General features: G+C 34.5%; 1 protein-coding gene across 1 annotated transcript in view; it reads left to right on the plus strand.

The window, feature by feature from the left end:
- Positions 1-1,005: 1,005 nt before the first annotated feature.
- The window catches only part of grp (serine/threonine-protein kinase grp), a 68,897-nt gene continuing 52,659 nt past the window's right edge, over positions 1,006-17,243 (plus strand). The window contains exon 1 of the mRNA XM_089092029.1: positions 1,006-1,244. Coding sequence (XP_088948155.1) covers positions 1,180-1,244 — 65 coding nt within the window. The 5' untranslated portion in view covers positions 1,006-1,179. The remainder of the gene's footprint in view (positions 1,245-17,243) is intronic.

The following is a 17,243-nucleotide window of genomic DNA, read 5'->3' on the forward strand; positions in this document are numbered from 1 at the left end:
CAATGGGCGAGAGATTATTTAATAATTTATCTATAATGTCTGCTGAGTTAAATGCCATAATCATGGCATTAGAACACCTTAGGCAAAACCAATCTTTGATTGAAAATTCGAATAATATTATCATTTATTCAGACTCTTTATCAAGCCTTGAGTTGCTGGCCTCAGCTCCTCAATATAAGTTGGACATTGACACTTATCATTGTCTCAGTATTATTGATAATCTTGCTTCAAGTGGCATAAAAACTTACTTTCAGTACATTCCTAGCCACTCTGGCATAAGTGGTAATCATCAGGTTGATGAAATAGCAAAAAATGCTATAAATATTGACCAGCCAAGTGGGAGACCAATCCCAATTAGAGATATTTACCGATGGAGGCTATCAGATATTAATTTTAATAAGATTAATCCTATCCTTTCCCCCTTTCCCAATAAGTATCTTTCTAAAATTTATCATAGAATTCGTTCTGGAACAAATGGACTAAATTTCCTTGCATTCTCATATAAGCTTTCTAATTCAAGTGGTTCAATTCCCCTGTCCCCTCTTTGCAGGCATTGTAATATGAATAATGAAACAATTGACCATTGCCTATTTGAATGTAATATGCTGACGTCTGCACAACATACCTTGCTTTCTAAACTGTTAAAATACTTCAAACACCACAAAATCCCACTATCAGCCAAGAGCCTAGCCAACTATACCTGCACACAGAGTATAGAAATCGACATCTATCATCTTATATTTGAACTCCTAGAGTCGAAAGATCTGCTGAAAGATATCTGAATATATCTAATAAATATGAGGCAATCAAGCCAGTAGCTCTGTAGCCCACAGAGTGAAGCAAAAGGAAAAGGGCTAAATAGTGTTACTGAAAAGCCCGCCTGCTGTTAAATAGAAGAAGAAGAATAGACAGCTTGATTTTTAGTTTACTCTAGTATTTTTGTTGGTTAAATGAAAACTGACTTCGAATGCTTAAACTCTGCCACAAAAATCGTTTGTGACACAATTTGGTCAACAAAGTGATTCAATTTATCTCGAAGGATTTTTAACGCTGTTGTATTTATGGAGCAGAAGTTTAAAAAAAGCGCGAAAAGCAAATTAATATGTGAATATTTGCTGCTTCCAATTGGAATATAGATAAAATAAATAAGTTGGAACATGACAAATAATCATTCAAAACATGTCAACAGAATTTGTTGAAGGATGGGAAATTTTGCATACTCTTGGTGAAGGTGCATTTGGAGAGTGAGTCATTCTAGCCTAGACCATGTTTAAGCAGGGATGTGAACCAGCTGAAATTTAGCTTCTCAAACATGTTGTCAAAGATAAGCCCTTGTAATTAAAGCATCCAGTCAATATATACCAAATCATATTATTGAGCTTCAAATAAAGTGAATACACCATTTGATGCCTTTTTTTATGCTGATTACAAATATAATAGGCTAAGCATTTCTATCGGAAATGAATTTCAGCCCCCCCCCCCGGTATAAGCTATACCTAACCCTGAATTGGCATATATAGGGGGGGGGGCTGAAATACATTTCCGATAAAAATGCTTATTATATTTGTAATCAGCATAAAAAAAAAGGCATTGAATGGTGTATTCACTTTAGTCCTAACTCAATAATATGATTTGGTATATATTGACCAAGCATCCTTAGAAAAAGATCAGCTTTCTTTAGTAGCCTGTATATCTGCCTTTATGGTACTAAATGGCTAATTTTTCAAATGAAACTTTCAGGAATGGATCTAGGCCTACTGACTAAATTCGGCTATGTCCTGGGAAAGCTGAAACTTGAAAATTAAGGCAAGATGTTGTTTTGTCAAAATTTTAATGGACTAAGTATAGACCTGTAAATTAGGCAAATTTCTAAGACTTAGAAATTAGAAGGGAGAGTTAACATAGTAGCTAAGTAATCCCTTCCAGGGGTTTTGTTTCTAGCAAAAACTTCATTCCTTCAAGTAGTCTAGTGAGAATTAGGCAACCATAACCCCCATCCACCCTCCTAGTGGTCAAATAGTTAGCCCAAATTATATATTCTGGTAAATTTCTAGGTGGCACTAGGCTATAGTTTAGCTAAGATGAAAGTGAAAATGTCATTTGATGCCTTTTTTATGCTCTTTTATAATTCATTAATTGCTTCTGGGGCTATTTGCGTCTTGAGCCCTTAAAGGGTCCCCAAACATATTTTATATGAACTATGAAAGAGCATAAAAAAGCATCAAATAATGTTTTCACTTCCATCCTAGCTAAATTATATGGCCCACTGTAAAGTTACTATGAGATATAGCTTGAATTGTTGACAGCAAAGTTTTGAATTGCAAAATTTAGCTCTATTTTTGTCAATGGCATTTGAAAACTTGAAACAGCAGGAAAATGGTTGACTTTTAAGTTAAATAATTTCTGAGACTGCACAGATATTTGTGTTTAGCCTAATTTTCAATTTTTCACTGGCTGTTAATTGTCCTCATTTTCTTCCTTTCTTTTTGATTTTATGTTTTATTACTTTTAAGTTGCCTAATAAATGAGGTTTGAATTGTTATAAGTAAGCATTTTTTGAATATATTACTCTTGCACAACTTATTTATAAACTAGTAATATGTTTTAACCACTTTTCAATAACTTAACTAGTTTTGATAACTTCTTTGTATGGTTACAAAAATGAAATGCCTTTGGGACCCCTTTAAGGGCTCAATATGCAACTAGCCCCAGAAGTGATTATTGAATTACAAAAGAGCATAAAAAAGGGCATCAATTGATATTTTCACCTTCATCTTATCTAAATTATAGTGCCACCTAGAAATTTACCTATATTCTTAGAATTTTTCATATGTGACTTTTCTTTGGCAAATATATTCAAGATTTTATAACTAAAATGTAAGGTTATTTTCTTCACAGTTCTACACATTCTCGGATGGGGATATCCACCATATGGCTAATTGGGGGTAAATTCCATTTGTAATGCAAATAAATGTTATATTTAGATTCAGGATGCAATTCTGGGTATTTAGTGTGTTACAGGTAATTACTTGGTCTATAAAAAAAAAAAAAAAACTGTCTTCCTAATTTAGTAACTGAGCTAAATGAGCACTGGAACAAGGTCTAGACCTTACTCGTCCATCCAATCACCTGGGACAAATCCAAACCAATAGTAAAAAATAATGTCCTTATGTTTGCACATTAGGGGGGTAGGAGTATATACTCTGTGAATATATAGGGTATAAGAAATTCTTGAATTTCTTAGAAAAACAAGGAAAGAAGTGAAGATAAAGGCTCTTCCCCTGTAAAAGGTGTTAACTCTGATTATTCTGCCTATTATGGAGTAAGAATTGTTCTCTTAGCATGTTTCCTTTTGTCAAGCTGGGCTCCTAGGCTTATAATACTGGTTGGTAGGTTGGCCAATTTTAAGATTTGTATATATATATACAGTTTCAAATTAGCCATCTGGTGGTATCCCCTCAGATGGTGCTCCAAGAATCAACTAGAGCTAGGAAGGTGATTTGATAGTTTTGCACTAGTGTGTCTAAGGGGTAAGACTGGGCAAACTCTTAGCCATCTAGACAAACTTCAAAATCTAGCCATGGCAAAACTAAATCTGAAAAATTTAATTCCTGCATGTGCTATCAAGCCCACTTATTGTTCATGGTGTTCCCCCTGGGCATAAGAGAGGCTTGGTTAATTAGTTTTTTAAAGTGTTTCTGGGCATTTGGAATACATTCTCTTCATCTCTGCATCATTTAACCACTTCTGATTGCTGTTATAGCATCTTCCAATATTTTGTTCACTTTAATCCCTCTACACTTGGACCCCAGGTTATCTTATGTATGTTGTTCTGATCTTTGAATCAGAAAAAAAGTCCAGCAGTATAGTGTCCACCAACTCTGAAAATCAGTAGATATATCTCTTGCTCCTCTACTGAAATATGTTGGTCAATTCCACCCCATATGCTTTATATGCTGATTTCTGATGGTTCTTTGTTTCTGATTGTTTTGGTTTCTGGGAAATCTGATGTGTAGCTGCTCCTTTGGTATTGTTGAAAAATTCACATGGTATTGTTGTCTCTGTTGATTTCTCCTCATACCTTTAAAAGAAGCAACTTTAAAGTTTTTACTTAATGCTTGCCACCAGATAGATTTTTGGGAAGTTTAAAATCCAAACAGAAAAGTCCTCAGTGCATATATTTATTTATCACAAGTGTGCTTCACAAGCTTTTATTCAGTGTGCAAGATGACTTTTTGGCAGAATAGTTTAACTCCATTCTATAGCAATAGAGATTTTACAGGGATTAGAGTGTACTTTCCAAGATAGAGTTTTGAGTACAGAAAACTCTTTAACAAAGAACTTCTCATGTTTGACTAGATTAATTAGTGGATAAATATATAATTAAGGCTGTATATGCAACCATTAAGGGGTGAATGTATTGTTAGGGTAATAACTATTATATTGAGAAGGAACATAAATATGGAATATAATGCTGCTCCTTTATTTTTTTTAAGATGTTTGCTTCAGAAACGCTGTAACTCTTGACTGTTCCCAAGAAATTTTCTTCATTAAATAATGGAACAACACAGATTCATTGTACTCCAGGAACAGGGTTTTCTTTATTTATAAAATGGCTTGTCAGGTTAGGTTAGGTTACAATCTTCAAATGTAAGAAATATGCTTTAGTATTACTTGAAATGAAGATCAAATAAGACATAATATGAACTCTGAAAGAGTGGTTATTTGTCTCTATATAAAAGTGAATTTCAAGCTATGATACAAATTCTAAAGCTAGTCTATAGTCCTAATCCTAATGCCAACAAGATGGCTTTACTTTGAACTTGTCTAAAAACTAATCATGACATGTCCTTTTAAAACCAAAACAAGAGCCAGTCATTGAACTGAGCCATTGTGCAGAAGTGATACCAAATTAAACAAGAAAAAAAATAAATAAAGCAACTATCCTAAAATGGATTGTTATTTATCTTAAAAGGGATTGATAATATTTTTATTCTGTAAAAAGTGTCCTTAATTTGTTTGCTTTTCTGTACCAAAACTCCTATATTATTTTGTGTTTTCAGTAAAGCACTAGTTTTCCATAATCCTAGAAACACAGGGAAACATAATTAGTTGCTTTATTTGTATTAGTTTGATTAATATATATTAGATAGGCCATGAAGCAATAATTTTTGCCCATTTTAAGTTTCAACTTTGCTCTTTACTTCCCTTGGAAAAAACTATGTTTTTTTAGATTAATCTTTGCTTGTTTTTGATTCAAATTTAATGTAGAAAAACAATGCTGTCAAGATCTTTTTTTATTTATATGGAATAATTTCTGTTTGTTTTAAGTTTTAATGTCATTTCTTAGTTTCAGTTGAAAACTTATGGAGCTGTTTAAGGGACGTATTTAAAAGCTCATATTTATACTTAATCACTTCTTATAAAATTGACTTGATAGCACATTTCCATAAAGTGCACTTTCCATTTTTCCATCCATTTTTTCCAAATGATTAAGTACCTTTTTCAAGGAAATAACCAAAAATAGGTGTTTTTCAAAACCTAGACAGGAACAAAAAATAATGGGGCAAGGACATCCCTTCCCCTCAATTACGGCTGTTAGGACTAGCACACAGGCTTCATTGCAGAGTGAAGTTTGAAGGTTTAATTCAAAACTGTTGATTATTCAAGCTTATTTTTTGGTAGATTTTTTGTTGAAAAGTTTTTAGTTTTAGTTAATTTGTTTTTGCAATAATCTTTTTATTTTAAGATGAGTAGAAGATTTATGAAACTTACTAAGAGGGTCTGGAGGGGGAGTTTATGTGAGGGGTTCCTATAAACCTCCAGTTAAGGGCTTTGGACCATAATTGTTGGAATAGTTCCGTCTTATGCTTCCAAACTCTTCCACTTAACAAGTGGCACCAAAAGTGCTGTTTTTAGTGCTATATGGCACCTATGGATGGTAAAATGGATAAAAAGCACATAGATATAGCTTTAAAATGAGTCTTCCCGGGATATGCTTTGAAAAATGAGTGCATCACATTTGCAAAAATAGTAGATTATCTAAAAAGTAAGAATAAGAAGGGACAAACCATGATAAAAAAAAAATCCAAGGAGGAATCAAATGTATGATAATCTAATTTGAAGTCCAGCGCTGTACTAAGAGAACCACGCCTCTAATAATCTTATTTAATATATTGGTGTTTGTAGAACTTTAATTGCGTGGCTTATTAAGGGGGCCTGGAGGAGGAACCTGCAGGAAGTGTTCTTGCAAAGGGTTTTGGATCATAATTATTACAATTATACCATTTTATACTTTCAAGATTTTCCACTTAAGAAGTGGCACCAAAAGTGTTATTTTCAGTGCTATATCTCACTTACAAATGGTAGAATTGATAAAAAGCACATAGATATAAGGAAAAGTTTTCAAATGATCCATTAGACGTCCCTCCACCTCTTGAGACATGACACCAAAAGTGCTGTCTTTAGTGCCATTTCAAACTTGCAGATGGTGGAATTTATAAGAAGAATCTAAATATGAGCAATCATTTTTTATATGAGCTATCAAAAATCTATCTAAGATTTTCTGGTAGACTGCTAACCCCGCCCCTCAAGAAACGCATGTAGAATAGAATTGTAGAATTGACAAAAGCACGTAGATATGAGCAAAAGTTTTCAAGTGAGTCAAACGTTTTCAAAAGTTTCCATTAAAAATCACTCTAAGAAGCTATAGTAGCTGCTAGCCCCAGCTTTTCCACTTGAGACATGGGACCAAAAGTGCCATTTGTAGTGCCATTTGCAACTTGCAGATGGTGGAATTTATAGGAAGAACGTAGATATGAGCAAAATTTTGTATATGAGCTATCAAAAATCTATCTATGATGTTCCGGTTGCCCGCTAGCTCCACCCCTTGAGAAATGGCATAAAGTGCCCTTTTTTGTGCAATATGGCACTTGCAGATGATGGAATTTATATAAACCACCTACATATGAGAAATGGCTTTTGAATGAGCTCTTAAGCATCTCTCTATGATGTTATAGTAACCCGCTAATCACTCTAAGAAGCTATGGTAGCTACTAGCCCCAGCTTTTTCACTTGAGACATGGCACAAAAAGTGCGGTTTTTGTACCATTTGAAACTTGAAAATGGTGGAATTTATAGGAAGAACGTAAATATGAGCAAAATTTTTTATATGAGCTATCAAAAATCTATCTATGATGTTCTGCTTGCCCACTAGCCCTACCCCTTGAGAAATGGCATACAGTGCCCTTTTTCATGCGATATGGCACTTGTAGATGGTGGAATTTATATAAACCACCTACATATGAGAAATAGCTTTTGAATGAGCTCTTAAGCATCTCTCTATGATGTTCTAGTAACCCACTAGGCCTTGAAAAAAAGAAGAAAAAAAGACGGTTTTAAAGTTTCTATTTTTAACTTTTTGTCACTATGGGTTGTGGTTCACTCTTTATTAGGTTGCAGCTAATGCTTCAACCATGACAAATAGTTGATTGCAAATTCTCCTCAGGAATTAGTTAACATTGAAATCTGTGAAATCTAACAGATGGTAGAATTTGTAAGAACCTAGTAAATATAAGCAATAGCTTATAATTGAACCATTAAACATCTATCTACGATGGTGTGGTAGCCTGCTAATGTTTTCGTAGCTTACTGGTTAACAGAAGATTTATGAAACTTACAAAGGGGGTGGGGAGGCGGAGTGTACGGGAGGGGTTCTTTTAAACCTCTAGTTAAGGGTTCTGGAACATAACTATCACAATAGTCCTGTTTTGTATTTCAGAGCTTTTCCACTTATGAAGTGGCACCAAAAGTGTTGTTTTCAGTGCTATATTGTAGCCTACTTACTAATGGTAGAATTGATAAAAAAAAAAGTACATTGATATGAGCAATAGCTTTCAAATGAGCCATTAAACATAACTCTTATAAGTTCTGCTAGCCCAATAATCTCAGCTTTTCCACTTGAGACATGGCGCAAAAAGTGCCGTTTTTAGTACCATTTTGAAACTTGCAAATGGTGGAATTTATAGGAAGAACGTAATATGAACAAAATCTTTTTATATGAGCTATCAAAAATCTATCTATGATGTTCTGCTTGCCCACTAGCCCTACCCCTTGAGAAATGGCATACAGTGCCCTTTTTCATGCAATATGGCACTTGTGGATGGTGGAATTTATATAAACCACCTACATATGAGAAATACCTTTTGAATGAGCTCTTAAGCATCTCTCTATGATGTTATAGTAAACCGCTAGGCCTTGAAAAAAAAGAAGAAAAAAGACGGTTTTAAAGTTTCTATTTTTAACTTTTTGTCACTATGGGTTGTGGTTCACTCTTTATTAGGTTGCAGCTAATGCTTCAACCATGACAAAGAGGTCATTGCGAATTCTCCCAAGAAACTAGTTCATAATGAAATCTGTGAAATCTAATAGATGGAAGAATTTGTAAAAACCTAGTAAATATAAGCAATAGCGTATAATTGAACCATTAAACATCTATCTACGATGGTGTGGTAGCCTGCTAATGTTTTAGTAGCTTACTGGTGAGCAGATGATTTATGAAACTTACTAAGGGGGCTGTCGAGGGAAGTGTGCGGAAGGGGTTATTGTAAACATCTAGTTAAGGGTTCTGGAACATAACTATCACAATAGTCCTGTTTTGTATTTCAGAGCTTTTCCACTTATGAAGTGGCACCAAAAGTGTTGTTTTCAGTGCTATATCGCACTTACGAATGATAAAGTTGATAAAAAAAAGTACGTTGATATGAGCAATAGCTTTCAAATGAGCCATTAAACATAACTCTTATAAGTTCTGCTAGCCCAATAGCCTCAGCTTTTCCACTTGAGACATGGCACAAAAAGTGCCGTTTTTAGTGCCATTTGGAATTTGTAGAGGGTGGAATTTATAGAAAGAAAGTAGATATGAGCAATATCTTTTACATGAGCTATAAAAAATCTGTCTATGATGTTCTGGTAGCCTGCCAGTGCCACCACTTAAGAAATGGCAGAAAGTGCAATTTTAGTGACATGTGGCACTTGCAGATGGTGGAGTTTATAAAAAGCACGTAGATATAAGAAATAGCTTTTGAATGAGACATTAAGCATCTCTCTATGATGTTCTAGTGACCCACTAGGCCTGGAGAAAAAAAAAACAGAAAAAAGGGAGACAGATCAGTGCTACCAATGCAAAAAAGCGATTTTTCTTGTTGTTCAAGGAGGGGGACTGTAATTGCCCTGCATGATGTTTTCAACAATTCTGATTCCAATGAAAGGGGTTAAAATCCTGATTCAACTTAACCTTACCCCACCCCCTAATGTGCAAATTTTTAATACAAACTGTAATGATAGTTACCATTCCTGAATCACTGTCAGATGGCAATTTTTTTCACTAGGCAGTTTTTTTTTTAAACGCTTTTGATAACTTTTGGTTACTATGGGCCGTGGTTCGCTCTTTACTAGGTTGCAGCTGCTGCTTCAACCATGATTTTTGTAACAAATATTTAGGGGGATGTTGCACTAAACCATAAACACTACATATACAATAGTAGGCTATGTTTGTGCATTTCTCATCCAACTTATCTACGTAACAATAAGTTCTTCTGATGTAACATGTAATTAAGTAAAAAAAAAAAAAATTCCACAAAAGAAGTTTTTCAGAGAAAACTAAAAACTAGGGTCCTCTTGGTTGAGTTTGCTTACTCTGGACTGGAATTTTCATGTCTATTAGAGAAAAACAATCTTTGAGTTTCAAGAAACAATACAGCCCTTCTTCTTAGTTTTTTTATTATTTGGTTTATTTTGTCCAGTAGGTTGCAAACAGATAAGAAACTAAGCCTGTTTTGGCCTCTTATGAGCATCATTAATCAATAAAACATGTTTTTTTTTCTCCATCTTGTGTCTTAACAAATGTCCTTTTGTCTTTGGTCTACATGCCCTGTAAGCCTAAGCTACAGTTCTACTGAATTCTTGAAGCAGCTCCCGTCTTTCTCCTCCATCTCCTTTAGTATCTGGAAGTTTTAACTTAATCTCCCAGGTCTTTCTGGAGATATTGTGAATATGGAATTTTGAAGTAATGTTCTCTGTCTCAAAGGGATGAGACATTGTGGTAGGTAGGGGTTAGTGGGCCCAAAATGGAATAATTTTTTGTCCCTGATCAGTTTGAAACTTGCAGATGTAGGTATTTGGATCAAGAGGAAACCATTGCAAAATTAAAAATTCCAGGCATTACTCTCTCCCAAACTGGTCAAAAAATTTTTTCCTTTATTGACATGAAACTTAAATCCCTAAGTCATTGGGCTAAGTGGTTCCCTATGCAGAAGGAAAACACAGCAAAATGCCCCCCTTTCCCCACAAAAAACAAAACGGAGCTTGATAAACGGCCAGAAAAGGACCAAAAGCTTTATTCTTTATTCTTATCCAAAAGCTTAATGAACATGCAGAATCAGACAAGGGGGCGCAATGAAGGCAAAGCTATTGAAAAAACGCGTTGCCAAATAAGACGCCAAAGACAAGCCCAAATTTGTTTGTATCTAATTGGCTGTTAATTTTCAGGGAATATGTAATGTACCAAACCAACCTACAAGGGAAATGATATTCGAAAGCAAAATAAGTTTTGATTGTTGTCTGAAAAGCCATGATAAACTGTACATTATCTGTGTCCAACTGGAGTGAAACATTTGGTTTCACTCATTATGATGTGATATCCCTTTAAAGCTTCTTGATCTCACTTTGCCCTTCCTCCTGGTGCAATATACCAGGACGTCCTTTTTTGCAATCCAGCGTCCACCTGGAAACAAAAACCAAAAGGTTAAAAGAAGAACTTGTGGTAAAAAAAAATCTCAAAGAAGATCTGGATGCAAAAAATTGAAACAACACAAAATGATATAATACGTCTCATATTTGGTCTTAGGAAACCCACAAGCACCAAGTTTCTGCTTATGGAGAGTGGATTAACAACAATAAGGGAGAGACGTAGCTTTCTCTTGACGAAACATCTTACAAAAATTGAATCAAATAACTCACACATCCTACAAAATTGGTTAAGAAATACAATCATGTATAGAGGCATTTAAAATGGGTGTGCCAACACTCTGAAGAAGTTTCCTGTACTAACAACGTCTATTATTCCTACATTCCTAAAATATCAACCTTGGAACATGTAAATTTCTCATACTAAATGCTGATTTCTCAAAACGGACAAAAATCTAACACCAATGGTTTTTTTCCAGAAAAAATTTGTTGAACTTAATACAATTACTTATAAAAACCACTTCCAAATATTTGTTGACGGGTCAAAAATGAATGAGAAGGTAGCAAGTGGTGTATTCCTTCCTCACCTGAAAATTGTAGTGGGCGAGAGATTATATAATAATGTATCTATAATGTCTGCTGAGTTAAATGCCATAATCATGGCATTAGAACACCTTAAGGAAAACCAACGTTTGATTGCAAGTTCAAATAATATTATAGTATATTCCGACTCTTTATCAAGCCTTGAGCTGCTGGCCTCAGCTCCTCAATATAAGTTGGACAATGACACTTATCATTGTCTCAGTATTATAGATAAACTTGCTTCAAGTGGCATAAGAGCTTATTTTCAGTATATTCCTAGCCACTCTGGCATAAGTGGTAATCATTAGGTTGATGAAATAGCAAAAAATGCTATAAATATTGACCAGCCAAGTGGCAGACCCATCCCGATTAGAGATATTTACCAATGGAGGCTATCAGATATTAATTTTAATAAGAATATTCCTATCCTTTCCCTATTTCCCAATAATTATTTTTCTAAAATTTACCATAGAATTTGTTCTGGAACAAATGGACTAAATTTTCTTGCATACTCGCATAAGTTCCCTTATACAAATGCTTCATTTCACCTGTCCCCTATTTGCAGGCATTGTATTATGAATAATAAAACAATTGACCATTGCCTATTTGAATGTAATATGCTGACATCTGCACAACATACCTTGCTTTGTAAAGTGTTAAAAGGCTTCAAACACCACTAAATCTCACTATCAGCCAAGAGCCTAGCCAACTGTACCTGCACTCAGAGCATCAAAATCGAAATATTCCATACCATAATTGAACTCCTATAATCAAAAGATCTTCTGAATGATATCTGAAAATATCCATTAAATATGAGGCAATCAAGCCAGTAGCCCTGTAGCCCACAGAGCGAAGCAAAAGGAAAAGGGCTAAATAGTACTACTGAAAAGCCCGCCTGCTGTTAAATGGAAGAAGAAGATTCCAAGACATGTTTGAAGATGGGACAAAGATTGGCTAAAGATCATTGGAGAAAACTGTAGCCAATCAAATACAATAGTATTCAGATGTCATTCCAAGGTGTCTTGGTGCCAGGCAGAACAGTAGATTGCCTGGTTTCCAGCAATAGTAAAAATTAAAGGAAGTAATGAACCTTGGGGACTTTAAAGTGGACAAAAAAAAAATTCATCTATTCTTAGTGCAAAGAATTGGACACCTTATTATTTTTCAGCACCAAGCAAACCTCGATTGAAAAAAAGGAAACAAATCTGGTGATACTGATACCCACAAATTCAATGAATCACAAACCAGTGATCTGTTCACAATCACAAATGAATCATAACAAGTCACAAATGAATCACAGGTTGTTTTAACATAGCTTTTATTTTTTGTTTTTCTGATTTTATATTCTCTAGCAGGGACCGTTTAACAACAACACATGTATGTGATTCAAACAAATCATATACTGGTTATCAAGGCAGTATCTAGGGAGGGGGGGGCGAGTTACGTCCTCTCCCCCGAGATGTTTGACTTACAAAAATGTTACAAAAATGATCTTAAACAAAATTTTTATGCATTCTTTTGAAGTTTTTTGTAACCCCCCCCCCCCAAAAAAAAAAAAATCCTGGATATGGATACTGGATATCCGTACTGGATACCCTGTTGGTTATACTGATTATTTTTATAGAACAAACAGAACTTATTTTAATAAGAGACCTTGAAACGCATTTATTATGCAAATAAGCTGTTACAACAAAATATATCACGAAAGGATTACTTTAATAAAACAAGCAGATTAAGATATTTGTATATTCATGGATTTCTACAGAATAGGGTTGAGGATATTCTCTGCCCTAGAGAAAAGAAAATAGTTCATACTCAAAGCAAAGAGAGTTTGATATCAGTGAATAAATGAATCCAAAAAAGACCACCTATCAAAATGAATAACCAAATCAAACATAAAGATAACATCCTGCTATAGATGAATGAATAAATCCTAAAACAAACAAAAATTAAAATGAATTATCAAGTCATTTTAAAATGAACAAAAATTGCCACTAACGGGATTAGGGTTACCACCCCCTCGACCTTCTAAAGGCCTGGGTATCGTTTGCGCTTTAACGAAAACAAAATATGTTTAAGCTGTTTCTCTTTTATGATTATAATATAGAAAGTCAACATGCTGAAACTTTGAGGATTTAAACAAAGGAATCTACTTTCATTAGTTCTTTCCTATAATCTTGATTATTACTGGGATTTTTTATGTCTGTTTTTTTTTGTTTTTTTTTTAACTAAAGCAGCATCTGTTACTTTTAAGTTTGGTTAAATAGAAAAAAAAAGTTTTTTCAAGTAAAAGTAAGGAGCAACATTAAAACTTAAAACGAACAGAAATTATTACGTATAGGAGGAGGTTCGCCCCCTAGTCAATACCTCGCTCTTTACGCTAAAGTTCGAATTTTGTTCGAATAACAAATCCCTGAATTACAAAGGCAGTTTGATTATAATAAATAGCTTTTTTGAAAGTACTAAAAAAAAACTTCAGCGTAAAGATCTAGGTATTAACAAGGGAGCGAACCCAGTCATATATGTAACAACTTCTGTTCTTTTTAAGTTTTAATGTTGCCCCTTATTTTCAGTTGCAAAAACTGGTTTTTTCTATTTAATTTCCGATTGTTTTTAAATGAGGCTAGGAAATTCAGCGCCCCCTTCATAGAAATGTCCCTTCCCCTAAAGAAAAATTTCTCCATGGAAAGATCCTCCCACGTAACTCCCTCCTCCGACCCCCCCCCCCCCAGAAAAAAATCCCTACTGAAAAAGTGTGTATACTTCCCAATAAACATTACTATTTGTAAACATTGGGTAAAGTTCATAGCTTGCAGTCCTTCTCCCGGGAACTGTGGGGGACTAAGTCATCCTCAAAGACATATTTATTAGATTTTCGACTATGCTGAACAAAATGGCTACGGTATCTCAAAATTTTGATTGGGTGATTTTGGACAAAAATGAGCGTGGAAGGGGGCCAAGTTGCCCTCTAATTTTTTTCGTCACTTAAAAAGGGTACTAGAACTTTTAGTTTCCATTCGAATGAGCCCTCTCGCGATATTCTAGGACTACTGGATCGATATGATGACCCCTGGAAAAAAAAAAAAAAAACGCATCCGTGATCTTTCTTCTGGCAAAAAATAAAAAATTCCACATTTTTGCAGATAGGAGCTTGAAACATATACAGTAGGTTTTTCTGTTACGCTGAATCTGACAGTTTGATTTTCATTAAGATTCCATCACTTTTAGGGGGTGTTTTCCCCTTTTTCGAAAATAAGGCAAATTTTCGAAAATAAGGCAAATTTTCCAACATTCAAAAATTTCCAATAAAAATTCGGAAATTTCTTCACCATTTGTTAAGTTTGATGATGAAAGTCGTTCAAGAAAACAGGATGTGCGCGCCGGTTACGTCATTCGCCTATTGAAATTTTCAGTGTAGGCTATTGAAAGGTTTGTCTAAAATATTTTTACTGAGAAGTATTTTGCCTCAGATATCAGTATCTTTTCACCCGAAATAACCCACAAGGGTTCAAAAATGGAATAGAAGAAAGGGAATAAAACAGACAGAATAGAAAAAGAATCTTTTGTTTCTTATGTTCCTTCTGTTTCTACGATATAAAAAAAGCATCTGATACTCTAAATCATTCTATTTTGTTTGAAAAACTGAATAGCTCTGGAATTCGTGGAAAGGCATTGGATTTAATAAAGTCATATCTACGAGATTGCGGATTCTAAGTAGACTTACAAGGCCATTTGTCTCAGCCTTACTCCCTGGATGACATTGGAGTGCCCCAGGGGTCTATACTTGGACCGTTAGTATTTTTGATATATATATAAATGATCTCCCTAATTGTCTATCCTATAAGGATAGCCTAGCACTTATGTTTGCAGATGATACAGTGGTATCTTTTGAAGCTAAAACCCCTTCATTATTGATCGAGAATTATGGCGTCTGAAATGAATTCAGTTATCCAGTGGTTTTCTTGTAATCGTCTAGTTCTCAATTTGCCTAAGACAGAATTTATTGTTTTTGGGAGATCTAAGCAAGGAGTTGCTAAAGTTCGGATTGATGAGTTAGTTGTTTCTGGGTATAGAATTAGATGGGTTAAGACATATAGATACTTGGGGATTATTCTTGATAAGCTTTTATGTTTCCGTAGTCATTTTGACCATCTCAGTGTAAAATTAGCCCAAAATTTAGGATTTTTACATCGATTAAGGTATGTTTTTCCCTTTTCAATTATTAAAATTCTTTAATAGAATCATACCTAAGATATTGTCCCAATATTTACCTAAATACATTTCCTAATCATTTTAAACCCCTCCAGACATTGCAAAATAAAGCCGTAAGAATCCTTGGTACTTTATTTCATCCTCCTCCACGACTTCAAAATCTTTCTGAAACAAAAACTTTATTTTTGTTTCTTCATATATTAAACCTTAATCAACTTAGGTATTTGCAATTATCACTCAGGCATTATGATATTCAGTCTCAGGCCAGTTATTTTTAAGAATAACAAATCCTCGTCACCCCTATTCGCTCATTCGCCTCTTCGTCTGCTCCTTTTGGAGTCTATAGAATCCCTTTGGTCCATAGTTAAAGAGATAGATTTTCAATAAGATAACAAACTCCTTCTATATCATATAGGCTAAAATTAAATACTAAATATAAAAATCTTAATAGCCAATCACTTTTAAAGACTAAATTAGTAGAATATATCATTAACCTTTGATGACGGGGTGATTCTTCTTGATAATGTGTTCATTAGCATTGTTTTTAGATTTTGCCGTGCTGGGGTAGCCTCCCTGGTCCGTCAGCTTCTATATGTTATGATGTTTTCTGGTTTGTCTTCTTTATCTTTTTTTTTGGTGTACTTGAACTCATTGTAATAATTTCTAGCCTTCCTTTCGAGATTAGCTCCCTGTTGGCTTGAATGTAATTATTTGTGTTGTTTATATTTATATGAAATACAATTTATCTATCTATCTATGTTCTCCTTGGAATCATAAGCCTTTCCTCGATTTCCGACGAGCGTTCTTTTTCAATATTTTTCAAAATTAATGCCTTATAGAAATTTTGAATGATTTATGTTTACATAACCTGAAATATAAAAGCAGTAAGTTATCGCACACATCAATATTTTAGTAGAAGCTAATTGTGTGCTTTAAACTGTGGATTAGGATTGCTACAGCATTGATACAAAACAATAGGGTATATAAGAGTGGGTACATTGTATTATTTTTTTTTCACCAAGGTACTCCGTATGCAAGGAGTTGTCCAAGTAGAAATTCCAAAAGGAGCTTATTCGATTGAAAATTCAAAGTTCTAGTGCCCTTTTTAAGAGTCGAAACCAATTGGAAAGCAACCAGTCTCCAAATACCTCCAATAAAATATTTGAGATATACATTTTGTGCAATATAAATGAAAGGTCCTGTAACTATGTGTCTGGGGATGTCAAACCTCCCTCCCCCCAGGCCCTCGGTGCAAAGGCTGCAAAATTATCAATTCGCTCGTTGTTTACATATAGTATTTTTATTGAGAAAGGTGGGCATGTTTAACCTTTAGTGTCCAAAAAGACGAAGGGCATTCAGATGAACCTTTCAGAGACTATTGAGGGGAGTATTGAGCTAAATCAAAACACTTTATGTGCATACAGGTTGTCGAAAGGGCGTAACTCAAGAATGACTAAGTACATAATTTTGGAGCTTTCGGAAAATGATGAGGGGGATAATAAAGTGACCAATAAGGTAGTATTTGTATGCTACTACCACAACTACCACTATTACTGCTACCACCACTACTACTGCTGCTACCACTACAAATATTACTTCTGTAGCGAACACTACCAAGGATGAGGATATTGAAGAGAAAGTTTGAAGAAGTGTTGAGTAGAAAGCTGAACTAAATCAAAACAAACTATCTGCATACAACTTGT

Source organism: Artemia sp. Qi Xiang Cuo, chromosome 7, assembly GCF_049724085.1.
Source record: "Artemia sp. Qi Xiang Cuo chromosome 7, ASM4972408v1, whole genome shotgun sequence".
NCBI classification, from domain to species: Eukaryota; Metazoa; Arthropoda; class Branchiopoda; order Anostraca; family Artemiidae; genus Artemia; species Artemia sp. Qi Xiang Cuo.